The sequence below is a fragment of the Pipra filicauda genome, unplaced genomic scaffold (genome assembly GCF_003945595.2).
Source record: "Pipra filicauda isolate LSUMZ 115617 unplaced genomic scaffold, ASM394559v2 scaffold132_size2486313_pilon, whole genome shotgun sequence".
Classification (NCBI taxonomy): Eukaryota; Metazoa; Chordata; class Aves; order Passeriformes; family Pipridae; genus Pipra; species Pipra filicauda.
In genome coordinates this window covers 2,153,609-2,167,419 of record NW_024103796.1, presented here as the reverse complement: position 1 = coordinate 2,167,419, position 13,811 = coordinate 2,153,609, and the positions used below count along the sequence as shown (strand labels likewise).

General features: G+C 41.7%; 1 protein-coding gene across 1 annotated transcript in view; it reads left to right on the top strand.

The window, feature by feature from the left end:
- Positions 1-13,811, top strand: part of PLEKHG7 (pleckstrin homology and RhoGEF domain containing G7) — a 31,653-nt gene that overhangs the window by 15,037 nt on the left and 2,805 nt on the right. The window contains exons 7-13 of the mRNA XM_039378242.1: positions 886-981; positions 2,142-2,255; positions 3,953-4,127; positions 6,052-6,167; positions 7,229-7,322; positions 8,365-8,444; positions 9,788-9,947. Coding sequence (XP_039234176.1) covers positions 886-981; positions 2,142-2,255; positions 3,953-4,127; positions 6,052-6,167; positions 7,229-7,322; positions 8,365-8,444; positions 9,788-9,947 — 835 coding nt within the window. The remainder of the gene's footprint in view (positions 1-885; positions 982-2,141; positions 2,256-3,952; positions 4,128-6,051; positions 6,168-7,228; positions 7,323-8,364; positions 8,445-9,787; positions 9,948-13,811) is intronic.

The following is a 13,811-nucleotide window of genomic DNA, read 5'->3' as shown; positions in this document are numbered from 1 at the left end:
GCGTACTGGCATATAAAATAGTGATTAAATGTAGGAGAAAGTAGCTGCTGTCAATGCCTTTTATGACTTTTTTCTTGAATTTTACAGCATGTGTTTCTTCTTGGTAGCAGGCTGAATCCATGAAAAAATGTATGCTGTAAAAGATGTAAATGTCAAAATTAAAGAATAGGTATCATCCTATAAGCAACCTTGCCCCCAAAAACACATCAAACAAAGCAGTGTGCAGGTACAACAGTCCCTAGCAGTATCACAGTGGATGACGTGCCCTTCTGGCCTAAAATTTGGCCTAAAACTGAGCCCAGTCATGAATTCGTGTGAAAATATTGTGCTCAGGAGGCAAGTGTGGGCTTAGGAACAGGCTCTGACTCCCCTCTGACCTATAATGTGGGCACTCTTGAGTCCAATTCAAACTTATGGGGAATATGTGACTTTTTGTAGTATTTTATAGAAACTTCTTCTATCTTCAATTGCATGAGGCAAACTCAAACTATGAAAGATGGTTTCTTCCTCAAATGACTCTGAAGGCTTCCTTAATTGTCACACCTATGACACAAACAATCAGTCACCCATTTCATCCATTGACAATTTTCATGTCAACCTATATTAAATACTAAATGCTACCCTAAAACTAGTTTAAATGGAATAACTAATCTTGTTTCAAAGCTTTTATCACAAGTGGGTATTTCTATAGATTTGTTTTAGTTTCCAACTAATTCAAGCATTCTGGGCATAATTCTGAAGATAATTCTGGCAATGTCAGAGAGAAAAGTATAGACACCCACTAGGCTTGGAGCCTTTTGAGAGCCCAGGAATGGGAAAGAAAGTTGTTTTAATCTTAACTTCAGGTCACTGATGTTAATCTCTCTCTTTTTCCTCCTTACTTAGATAAGTCTCAGTTTTCTGAAAACTTTTTTTCAAACTGTGAAGGAGCATATCAGCAAGTCAGAGTCTCCCTTGGATTTCAGCTCCGTACTCAGAATGGTAATGCAATCAGAAATATTTTTGCTTTCAATAGCAGTAAGTCCTTGCAGCAGACCATTCATCATAGCATGCAGGTGCTTTAGAACAATCAAGTCAGTCAAGGACATGCAGTCTGTCACAGGCAGTTTGGTCTCAGCCTCAAGCAGCTCCTATCAGTAGGACATTTTTCTTTTTATTCATTAACATGTTTGAAGCAGTTGTGGAAATGTACTCTGTATGTGGAACAAAGTGTGGAAAGATTTTCCCTTCCTGAGGAAGAGCAGCCCAAACCCTGAGGAGTCTTGGCCACTGGCAGAGGAGAGCTTCCTGCTCTATGGAAGGTATTACCTATTACACTTTGGCCTGTGTCTGCTAAGCAAGAGAGAGGCAGAAACACAACTGCCCTGCTGCTGCCAAGCCTTGCTTGCCCTGAAACCTTTTTGGGTAGTCTGTGCGGTAATTCTCTAAGAGCTCTAATTCCCACACAACTTCCCAGTGCTTGTAAAGTTGGAAATATCAATACAGACAGAAAATCAATTGATGGACCTGAACTTTCCCTAGCAGTAGAGGCCATTAGAAAACTTCCGGGAAATACTAGAACAGACCCTACCTGAGTGTTAAGATTTTTAACAGGGAAAGGTAGGCTAAAGCTTGGTTTCTCACCCTGTTATCTCTGAGTTCAGGCATTCTTATTGATAATGTTTGTGTGAGACAGAAAAAATCCCAGACAAAACTGCATTTTATGATGGACAACATTCAACATCTCCAACCTAAATGATGTTATGCTATTATTTCTAAGAGCTATCTAGCATACTCAAACAATAAAATACTAAGCTGCATGAAGTCATCAAAGCTGTTTCATAGGTAGTGGTTTTATCTTCAACTTCTACATGAATTTCACATCATTTATTCTTAATGAGAACAAAGTCTAAAAATGTGTCACACCTCTGCAGAGCCGTTAGAACTGTGCTCCCATGCATTGCATGACTGATTTTTTTACTACTTTACACTTCTATTACTGTTTAACTTGCCCTTTACTTTTTTAATTCCCCCTTTTCCTCTTCCCCTATTTTCCTAGGTACAATGAAATCTCAGGTAAAATATTACAAAACCAAAACCATTGTTTCTCCTTTTGTCATAATATTTTCCTTTTCTGATAAATTTCCAAGTCTTTTTTGCAGTTTTTCCAGGGTGACCTCTGCCAGACACACCAGATTTATTGCCTTAATTATACTTCTGCTGTCTTCTACTTGGAAAAACTGAGACTGAGAGAAGATTTTGGCATCTACCTGAAAGTAAAGTGATGATTTTGTTGTTATTGTCTTCAGAACTCCTACCTTATGACAGGATTTTAACAGCAGACTAGGAAAGTTCATTCAGACTGTGTAGATAGCATTTCACATCAACTTTTTGAGCTGCGGAGGCTAACACCGATAAGAAGTCCCCCTTTTGAGTGTATGTTCACCTGCACATGTGAAAGTCTATACTTGTAATTTAGACCACATAAGAAGGGAAAGCCAAAAGGGAGGAACTGGCTGCATTTTTGCAGGTAGAAAACACATACTACTAGCCTCTGTAATTTAGATATTTTGCACATAATCCCTTGACTCAATGACCTCCACTTTAACAGAGTGAAATGGTTACAGAATTAAAAAAAAGAAACAAAAATCAAGCCACATTGTGAATTCTCTCTCAAAACAACACCATTAAGTAAGCATTTATCTCCCTCTAAGGCTGGAAAGAGCTATCAGTGACGTCTTTACCAAGTTGCAGCACTAGAGCAGGTTCTGTCTTTGCTGACACCACATCTGCAAAAGCTCCAGCCAGTGCAGTGGTGGAGATCTTAGGGAGAAGACTCTGCTCTTTCCAATATCATTAGCAGACCAGTGTGTCCTGTAAATACTAAGACTGATCCTCGACATTACAGGTTTAGAAAGAGACACCTGAAGTAGTGGGCTTTTCTCACTGGCAGCCCAAAACTGGAAGGACATGTCCTTGTAGCAGGTCAACTGCAGCTTGGGCCTTGGAGTTTCTCATCGCTTGCTCCCTGACAAGGATTTCATACATTCACTCCGAGGAAAAAGTTCCCCAGTGGCAAGTAGCAGTGACCCTAAAACCTAAGGTGGCCTTCAAACCTAACTCAGGTTAATTTTCTCAGATTTCCCTGAGAAAATCAAAACAGGAAATAAATAAGAGCATCATTTTGTGTGATAGCATGGACACATCATCTGGAATGGAAAGCAGCAATGCAGAAAGTGCATCTGGAGGAGTGCTGCAATTCCCTCTGTTGAAAACTGTCCTGGTTTTGGCTGGGATACTGTTAATTTTCTTCCTAGTAGCTGGTATAGTGCTGTGGTTTGGATTTAAGATGAGAGTATCTTGATAACAGTGATGTTTTATTTGTTGCTAAGTAGTATGTAAACTACATCAAGGATTTTTCTGTCTCTCACCCCACCCCACAAGCAAGGAATCTAGGGACACAAGAAGTTGGGAGGGGACATGGCAGGGACAGCTGACCCCAACTGACCCATGGGATATCCCATATTATATGGTGTCATGCTCAGTATATAAACTAGAGGGAAAGCTGGCTGGGGGGACCTCTGCTCTGGAGCTGTCTGGGCATAGGTCAGTGGGTGGTGAGCATTGTGTACCTCTTGTTTTGTATATTCTAATTCTATTACTTTTTCCCGCTGTTTCTGTCTTATTAAACTGCCTTTATCTCAAAACACAAACTTTATTTTTTTATTTCCCAGTTCCTTTTCCCATCCCACAGAGGTGAGGGGAGGAGAGAGTGAATGAGTGGCTGTGTCGTTTAGATACCTGCTGGGTTAAACCATGACAAGAGCCTTTATACTGCCCTTGCAGTGAGAGAAACTCATGTTTCACTAGTCCCTGTCTCATTAGAGTCAGCTAATGATGCAGAAAACTCTTTGCTACCTCCCAGCCAGGGAGCAAGCTGAAGCCTAAGGCAGGTTTTCCTTGTCTTCAGCAGTGGTGTGAGCAAAATGAACAGTGCAAGAGGTTGCGTTTGCCAGAGCTGCTGGTTGCTCCTCTGCATCGACTGACGCGCTATCCTCTCCTCCTTAACAACATCTGGAAGAGGAGCACTGATGAAACAGAGAAAGGCCTTATCCAGTCACTTAAGGAGAAAGTGGAAAAGTCCATATGTAAGTATGCAATTACCAACTAGCAAATTACCTGGCTTTTTTGTGCATGTCCTTTGGAGTGTGAATTGGTCCAGTCTGTCTGCAGAAATGCAGTGAGGATGTTCCTGCCTTTCTACAGTCCTGAGCCTTATTCTGTAGGGAATTACTTGGGCCACCTTGTGCTGTCAAAGCTTCTCTGAGCAATGCCACAGGACTCCCAAATCACTGAGTCACTTGTATTTTCTCAGAATCATCTGCATGACAGGCAAACAACTAAGAGCAGATCACAAATTGGAACAAACCAAGAAATATCTCAAACAAAGAAGTCTTTGAGTGGGATTTATGTCTTGGGAGGATTTTTTTGTGGCTGATTCTTAATAGGATAAGTTTGCACTCACAAGGGGAATAATATGTCCATGACCTTTCACTAATGACAGGGTTCTGCCATGTAAAGTAGCTGAAGAGTTGTCTCAGCTACAGATTTTCTCTAAGTATTGTGGAAAATAAGGGGTTGGTCTAGGTATTAATTTTTTCCTGCATTTTGTTTTAGGTAAATAATTTATTAATTCTATATAATTTATTAACTCAGTCTTGTTCAAGAAGCTTTAAATGCATCTCTAAGTGTCTTATGGTCATATAGTTCATTAGCAGATAGATTTATTCCCCAAAGGCTTCATTCAGTCCCCACTGAAATCAGACATGACATTACATCAGCAAAACACTTATCCCAGCAGTCTTGACAGGGAGAAGTGCCAAATAGTGCTTCATTCTCACAAGCTTCACACCAGGGCCTTGAGCCACCCAGTATGGTGGGCCACTCTGTGCTGCCATCCTTCTCCTCATGCCAGAGGCTGAAGGCTTGAGCATCTCCCCAGGAGACGAGGAAGAGAGAGAGTTAATGTATTCTACAGATACATAAATCTGGGGCTACTTCTTCATGGGTAAATACTCCCAATGACAGAATGACCACCTAAAAGAGAGACTCGGGTTCTTTTTCTTCTTGCCAAGTCTCATGAGGTGTCTATCCTAATGCCACGCAAGAAGCACGCTTTTCTGCACAGAACGGGTCCCATAGGAAAATAAAGAGGTCTTACTGATAGCCTGGAGATGTCTACTGGGAGGACAGCAGTTTTAAGTATGGCCCCAAAAGACCATGGGATATCCAGGGAATATTACTGGCAAAGAAATAGGTCCTTTCAGAAATTAGAGACCTCTGGGAAACCAAAGATAGAGGGGTGATCCCTCTTTATTCACAGACACCTGACAAGGATCTGCCTTCATTTTTTGATCAGTGAATCAGTGACAAAAAGAACAGTTGCAGTCTCAGCATTACCCTTCTGGTGGGGAGGTGTGTGTCTGAAACCATCATCTGCAATATCACTCAACCCGAAAAGTTGAAATGGAAGTTGCAGGTCCATTAAAGCTTTCCCCATATTGGCCCTAAATCTGCAATGACACAGTCCCCATTTTTCACATTCTGAGGCACCCCCACCCCAGTTAAATATTTCAGTCACTTCTGGCAACACTTCCTCCAAAATTAATTCTCAGTAATTTCAACAGTCTTTTTATCAGGCTGTAAATAATGAAAATTATTTTTCTCTCACTATACCACACAGTTTAGAAAGGCAGGACCTTTTAAAAGATATTTTTTAAGATTACAGTTTTATTGAGTTTTATATGATTTCCTCTGTTCCCCAGACAGATTAGTAAACACAACCTTTTCATTTAGCAGTGAATTTAAGCATCTTTGAATGCATGAATTGAAAATCTGTCCCTGTTGATCTGAGAAGAGTTCAGGCATTTTTTACAATGAGGCCAAGATTTCATCTGGGGCCTCACATGTGACGCACTTTGGTTTCACTGGAGAAAATCACTATTTAGCATCTTCTAGAAACAGGACTGCTTATGCCAACCTTGGCAGTAACTGAGGTTTCACACATTTCAGGGGACCTGGAAGGTAAAGTCAAGTGGCTGGACAACTTTCAGAAGTTCAGGCAGCTGCAAGAGGTCATAATTTGGCCTCAGGTCTGGGATCGTGACAAAAGGTTCTTTGTCCCAGAGGTAAGCAGATTTGAAAGGGCATTTTTAACCTGGGGAGGATTTAGTTTCCTATCTATCTTTATAATGTGGTCTAAAGTTGGCTGGTTGTCTGTATTCTATTTACTGGGGATGGCTCTGCTCTAACAGGAGCAGCTGCAAACACTGTAGCTGAACACACACAGTGCCTTGGATGACAGCACGGGTTGCGCTTAGTCTTTTCAACTTTCCCTTACGGTACTTGTTAACTATCAGTCTCATGCCTGTATTTAGCCCTAGATGGAGTTCACCGCCCACTTTGGACTGCGTCTAAGGCTAAATACGGGCACGAGACCGATAGCCAACAGGTACCATAAGGGAAAGTTGAAAAGAACTTTGAAGAGAGAAGAGAGCGAACTCTCTTATCTGCGCCTTTTTATACGTTGTGTTACGGAAAGGAATTATATGGAATACTTCCTTAGATTCCTGACCCCGTTGCTAAGGAAGGCCTAAAAATCTAAGAAACCAACCCACTACAGCTTAGCTAGCATCCAAGAGAGTGCAATCATACAGTCCAGGAAGACTCTCCAATATTTGCTTTTAGGGGACAGAATGAAATGGGATACATGTAAGTATTACCACCATTTTACAAAGATATTAATTAGAAATTATTTGCCTCTCTCACTCCTTGAGCTGAGCCAAAGAACTTTCCACTTACATTTTAGTAGCATTACAAAAAAATTATACATCACACCTTTCTGCTGTAGTTATACCCTTACCCAAATAGACAGACTTTAAGCAGCACTATGGTAACATCATCAAGTGAGTCTCACCTCAAGGATTTTGTCTGTTCACATACAGAGCTGCAAAAACTATTAAACTCACTTCAGAAAAGTAAACCCCAGCTTAACATTTCAAAAACATAAATACATTTAAGCAATAGCACTGCTGAAGAAACACAGCCGTGCTCAGTTATCAGCTGTGTGATGTATTTAGCCTGAGATATGAACACATGTACGCTCATCTTCTTTAACTGCTGGTTACCTCCCAGTTCACCATCAAATATGCAAGAATACTCATTTTCTCTCTCTCTTTTTTGGGTCAAGTGTTTGAAGCAAAGCTTAAGAGAAAACAGCAGTGAAAACATTTTGTCTTCAGCGAACAGACGTCTCCTTCACGAAGGGAGGCTGACGTTAGCAGGTAATGTTCCTGAATGTCCTGGTGTTGCGAGATAGCTTAACAGAATTATACATTGTCATGGCAGGTCCAGAATGAACCTCTGCAATAGCACATAGGCAGGTGCATGAAAGAAAAAGCAAATTTACAGCTTGTCAGAGAGAGATTGAGATACAGGCAAATTGCCAAAAGGATAAGTAGTCTGTATGATTGTTTACTGCCACATCTGGATACTCAGTCTGCCAGGTGCTGAAGAAATCAGTTTGGCTGGCCAAAACCAGCCACTCAAAGGAAGCCTTTGCTGTCTTGTTGAAAAATGTGGAAATAGGAAAACAGGCAGTTTAGACTGTCCTATACAAGGTGTCCCGCATGGCAGGGGACTGACTGATGTCAACATATCTCACTGCTCTAGCACCATGTCTAGTATGTGTTTCCCTGAATATTACTGAGTCCAAAGGTATTTCCTATTTTTATTTCAACATCGTCTCTACTAAGTCTGCTGTTCTGATAGATATCTTGGAAAAAGAAGGTTTTATCCTGCCAGGTGGCTTCCCTTTCATGAGCAGAGCTCTCATACAACATGCCATTAACTCCACAGGTAGCAGAGTGAGCCCACACAAGCAAGTTGATTTCTACAACACTTACTATCACCCTTGTATGATGATATCAATTAACATTTCATCACTGCAAAGGCATATGAAAAGGGTAGCATACCAGGAAAAGGTGGCACTTCCCTGTTTCTCTGCCATTTTCACAAGTTTCACTGCTTACCAGGCAGGATTTGCTATCTATAGCATGCTGATTGTTGTATTTGTACAACATTGATCCAGGTAATTTTTCCTGGCCGGCAAGTAGTTGTTTAATCACAATGAGGTAGCTGCTACAAGGCACAACTATTAGTAGCCAAAATGACCAAGTAACATATGATTTACTGTGTTTGACACAGACTCACATGAGGAAAGCATTTTGTACGATGCAGTGACTCACAGATATGCCTCATCTTAGAAGCAGCAATTCCTTAAAATAATCACACGGTAAAATTGATTTTTTTTGTTTTCCTTCTCAGAAAGCACAAGACTCCTTGATGTCTACCTCTTCCTATTCGATGATTTCCTACTAATTACCAAAATTAAACGTAACAAAAAGGTAATAATATATAGAGATATACATGGTTGCAGTTGTAATGTTTTTTAGTTTGGTAAGTATTTCGAAGGTACTTTAGCAGATTGATCTAACAACAAAAACACAAGATGACTAATCAGCATGAAGAATGGGTGATAATACCTTATGCTAACAGCAAACCGTAACACTGATTCAAAACCCTGCTTCTAGGCTCAGCATGTTACAGGAATGGTACTGCAGGAAAATTTATATTAAAAGACCTTAATGTTTTCTTGATGTTGTTCTCATGCTGGATTCCTAAATCTCAGAAAAGGTTCAAGAATGGAAAAAGTTTTCTAATGTTCCCTGGATGACTCAGTTCAGTAACCTGAGATTTTTTTATCTGAGAGATATCAGAATTGTTAGAAAGGAAGAAAAAAAAAAAAGAAAAAAAAAAAAAAGGAAAAATAGGGAAATTCTAAAATTATAGAAGGTTGGCTTTATTCTCAGTTCCTACATTGCCTGTTGTCCTCTCTTTGCCTTGATTTCCCCTAGCTCAAAGCTAAGATATAGTGACTCTGTTCAAGACAATATTTCTTGATGAATGGTGCTATAGAGTTCTATAAATAATAAAGACCTGTATTTAGCCACCAAAGAAAGCCACTGTATGACCCAAAATTCCTAAAGCTTCAGTGTAGGAGTGCATCTAGTTAATTCAGTTTATGAAGCTGATGTAAAAAAAGTCTAAATGGACCTTTGCTAAATCTCAACAAGTTTGTGTCTGATTAAAGACTTCTTGCAGTGTTTTTTTTTTTTAAGAAGCAGGTGTTCTGCTTCAGAGAGAAAGGAGATAGAGAAAGCATGCAGTGAGGGATCTGGGACCAGCAGCACAATCCCTTAGAAACAGTGGTGGTGGTAAAGGAAGAAGAAATTCAAGGGACCTGGTACCCTCGGGCAAGTCTTTTCGAGGGTTGTCCCACATACATGTGTTGGTGAACCTTCTGTGAAGGGCTGCAACTCATCTGGAGCTCTGGGAATCTTCTATCTTCTGCATGTATGTGAGGGCAGATGGTGAAACACACCTCCAAGGAATGGAGAAAAAGACCTGCTATTAAAATAAGGAGGGAAGGGGAAGAAATCCTTTTGAATGTTTTTGGCTGTTTTCTGCCTGTGGATTTGTATTGTGTTTCTATTGTGTCTTTTTGGTGCAAGGTGTGACCTTGCAGGAAAGCTCCAGGTACCAGTGAGTTTTTCTAAGATTCCTCAGGCAAATAAGCTGTCTGTATATCTTTGATAAGAGAAAACACATGATTTAGAGCTCTTTAGTGCCTAGACTTCATGAGCAGATGGTAGACAACAAGCTAACCAGCTTCATTTTCTATTCCCAGAAATATGGGGGCTCAGACACCAGCTTAATCTCTGTCTGTCCTTCCCTCACTCCTGAGCTGCAGTCCTTCATAAGAGAGGGTGGATTTTGCACAGTCCTGGACCAGCCCATCCCACTAGACAGACTGATACTGAAAAACATTGAACCTGTCCAAGTTACAGGTATGTGCCTGCATGCATCTGAATGCCTTCATAAACACCACGTCAGTGCACTCTGTGTGTGGTAGTATAAGGATAAGATGCTGTTTGTCCACAAACCCCCCCAGATGCCTGGAGTGCAAACACAAGTGCCTCAGCCACTGTGGCTTCACAGCTCTGCTCTTGCTGTGAGGCATGAGCTACTGCCACAGCCTTTACACCCCATGGCCCCCTGCCTCTAACAGTGACTTCCACACACATACCAGTGACTGTCAGGTATTATCCATTCACCCCAAAGGAGGAAATAAGACTCAAATTACTTCTTTCTCACAGGCCAAGTATTTCCCTGCCCTAACTGTCCTAATATGCTCTGTCAAACCCTGGGCCTCTTTCCCAAGTACATTTTCAATTCCATAGTAGTTATGCAGCATTTTTTCACTTTTCTCACTACATTGTTCTCCTGGGGGTCCTCCCACATGCACAGAAGCCATTCTCAAGGAGGCTGGAGAGGAGATTTACCGCCTGTTGCTACTCCTACTCACCTCTCCATCAGTCCTTGAGAGGATGAAAATCACCCACCACACATCAATGCTTCCTTGTTCTCAGACATCCAAATGCATCACTGAGAAAAACGACCTCCTATAACTGGTGCTGTGCAGTTGGGTGAGGAGGAGAGGAGGACTGACTTCCAGCGAGAGTGACCAGCCTTACCCTGCCAAAACAACATTCCTGAAGTCACCAAATTAGAGCTGGGGTGAGGGACCAGGCATGAAACATCAGACCTCCCCTTGGTCTGAGCTGCTGATGCAGACTCTCACACACCTAACCGTGGTGGTGAATGGTGTTACATGCAGTTGGTGGCCAGGCAGTAGTGATGTTCCCTAGGGCTCAGTACTGGGGCCAGTCCTGTTTAACACCTTTATAAAAGGCCTGGATGAGGGGAGTGAGGGCACTCTTAGTCAGTTCACAGACTACACTAAGTTGGGTGGCACTGTTGATCGTCTGGAGGGTAGGAAGGCTCTGCAGAAGGATCTGGACAGGCTGCATCAGTGGGCCAAGGCTTTGAAAGGGTGACATGCCAGGTCCTGCACTTGAGTCACAACAACTCTGTACACGACAAACCTGTGCGGTGCTATGGGCTTGGGAAGAATGGTTGGAAAGCAGCCCAAAGGAAAAGAACCCAGAGGTCCTGGTCGCCATCTGGCTGAACACGAGCCAGCAGTGTGCCCAGGTGGCCAAGGCCAATGGTCTGTGTCAGAAATTTTGTGGCCACCAGGACCAGGGAAAAGATTGTCCTCCCTCTGTACTTGGCACTGGTGAAGCCACATCTTGAGTACTGTGTCCAGTTCTGGGCTTCTCACTACAAGAAAGACATTGATGCGCTGGATTGTGTCCAAAGAAGGGCAACAAAGCTGATGAAGAGTCTAGAGGGCAAGACTTATGAGGAGCAGCTGAGGAAGCTAGGGGTGTTTAGCCTGGAGAAAAGTAGGGTCAGGGGAGACCTTATTGCTCTCTACAACTACAGGAGGTTGTAGCCAGGGAGGGGGTCAGTCTCTTCTCCCAGGCAACTAGTTACAGGACTAGAGCAAATGGCCTCAAGTTGAGCCAGGGGAGGTTCAGGTCAGTCAGGTTTATCAAGAAGAATTTTTTCACTGAAAGTGTGATTAAGCATTGCAATAGATTGCCCAGGGAGGAGGTGGAGTCACCATCCCTGCAAGTGTTCAAGAAATGACTGGACATGGCACCTAGTGCTATGATCTAGTTGACATGGTGGTGTTTGGTCAAAGGTTAGACTTGATGATCTTGGAGGTCTTTTCCAGCTTAATGGTTCTGTGATTCAGCCTAACACTGCCAAGATCACAGCAGCCTCCTATATCAAAGAGAATTAAAAGAAATACAAATCTCTTGGCTGCAGGGTCATCCTAATCCTAAAGACAGAGGAAAAGCTCAGGGAGCTAGAGTGCTCTGTAGGAAATCAATAGATAAGGAAAATAAACCTAGAGCCTGTAAAATTTATGATAACTTTGAAATATATTCACCCAGAGTATTTAGCATTCAGCATCAATGCTGAGAAGAAATAAAATTAGGCAATAAAAGGCAAATGACTAAATATGAGATAAGGGGATAAACACAGAATAACAACCCTTTTTAAAATGTGCTCCAGCACTGTCTGCCTGCCTGCCTAAGTCGTCTCCCTATGAACCCAGCAGAAACAGAGCAAACACATTAGCCACCTCTTGCCTGCAGGGTGGAGGAGAGGGCAGCCCCACATCCTGCGTAAGCCCAGGCTAGGTGCCAGGTCAACAGCTTCTGCAGCCACCCTCCAGTTTGCATCTAAAAGATTGGCCAAAAAATCCATAATGGGAATGGGAATAAGATTTTCGGATTTTTTTTTTCCAAGACAGCATTTCCTACATTCAGAGATTTCTAATCAGGGTCTTTCTATCTTTGTGATCCAGCATCAGAATAGACAAAGTTGCCTTCTGCATCCCAGGTTCTGTCCACTGGTTATGACATTATCTGCAACCTGGACCTCATTGCCTGACTTCTCTACAGCTACAGCTGTAGCTATGGCAGTCTCTGCTACTAACGTGTAGTCTTGCAACAACTTGGAAGCCCCATCCTAATACAGGACCCCTTGGGGAGGGGTACAATAAAAATAGTGAGAAAAATTACTATAGAGAGCTTGCAGTTCAGATTTCCACCATTCTGCGTAAAACAACAAGCAAACCTTCTAGTGTCAACAGAAAATGTCCCTTTGCAGGGGAAAAAAAATAATTAAATATTGTCTGGAATGTATGACCTTGGGGAACATTGCCAATCTATTTGCAGTCTCAAGGAGACTTTCATTGCTGGTAGCATTAAAAGATTAGTTAGCATGTTCTCAGAAAGCGCATGTGATCCATCGCATTAATCAAAATGAAATCCTGATTTTTGATCTAACTTTTGCATCCATTAGTTTGCTGAGGGTTGAACTCACTTTGGAAATAAACAAGGCTCAATACAAATACTAGAAAAAATATATATGTTGCGATATCATAGAAATACCCTTTTGGCAGCAGGCAGGAAGCTAAAAATTATGCGAGATAATTCTAGTCCAAAGCCACCTATGTATCAGTGAAGGGATAAGAGGTAAAATGGTTTGCTCATAACACCAGGAAGCTACCCCAAAAGCAGAACTATCTGCAAACACCATAACAAAGTTACAAGAGATGTAATTTTACATGTAAGTGTTACAGTAGGAACATATCTCTGAAGGTTGTAAGCAGCAACATAATTTCTGATTAGAAGATCACTTTCCTTTTATCATTCCACTCTGGATTTAATCTTTGTAACTACTTATTATTGCTCCATTAATAATGTTTACACTACATTTCAAAGGGTCAGACCCACTGGTATGTTACTGTATCAAAGACTGGTAATCTTTACAGCCACAGAATTGCTTTTAGAAAACATTATTGAGACCTTGATGCCAAGCGTTGCCCAGAAAATTCATTTTTAGAACTCTAAAGTTTTATTTCCTATTGACCACAGACAGGCAGAAGGCATGAGTTCAGAAACATATTTCCTCTGCTGCTACAAATTTCTGCTGCTGATTTGCTGCAGTACTTTACCAGTCTGTGCTCCATTTCCCTTTTCTAGAAAACTAGGATTATAGGGCTCTTCATCTTGCAGAAACATTCTGAGCACTTGGAAATGCTTGGACAGGAAGCATTACACAGCAGCAAGATACTGTACATAGTACAAGACTTCAAGCTGTATGGACTAGATGAATTTATCAAAAAGATATGTCAACTGCAGTAGGCTCAGAAAAATGCTGCCTTGTCCCAGCAGCTTGAGATCTGAGCTCTTCTCAGGCTGCATGGATTCAGGAGCAGGGCTCTGCTT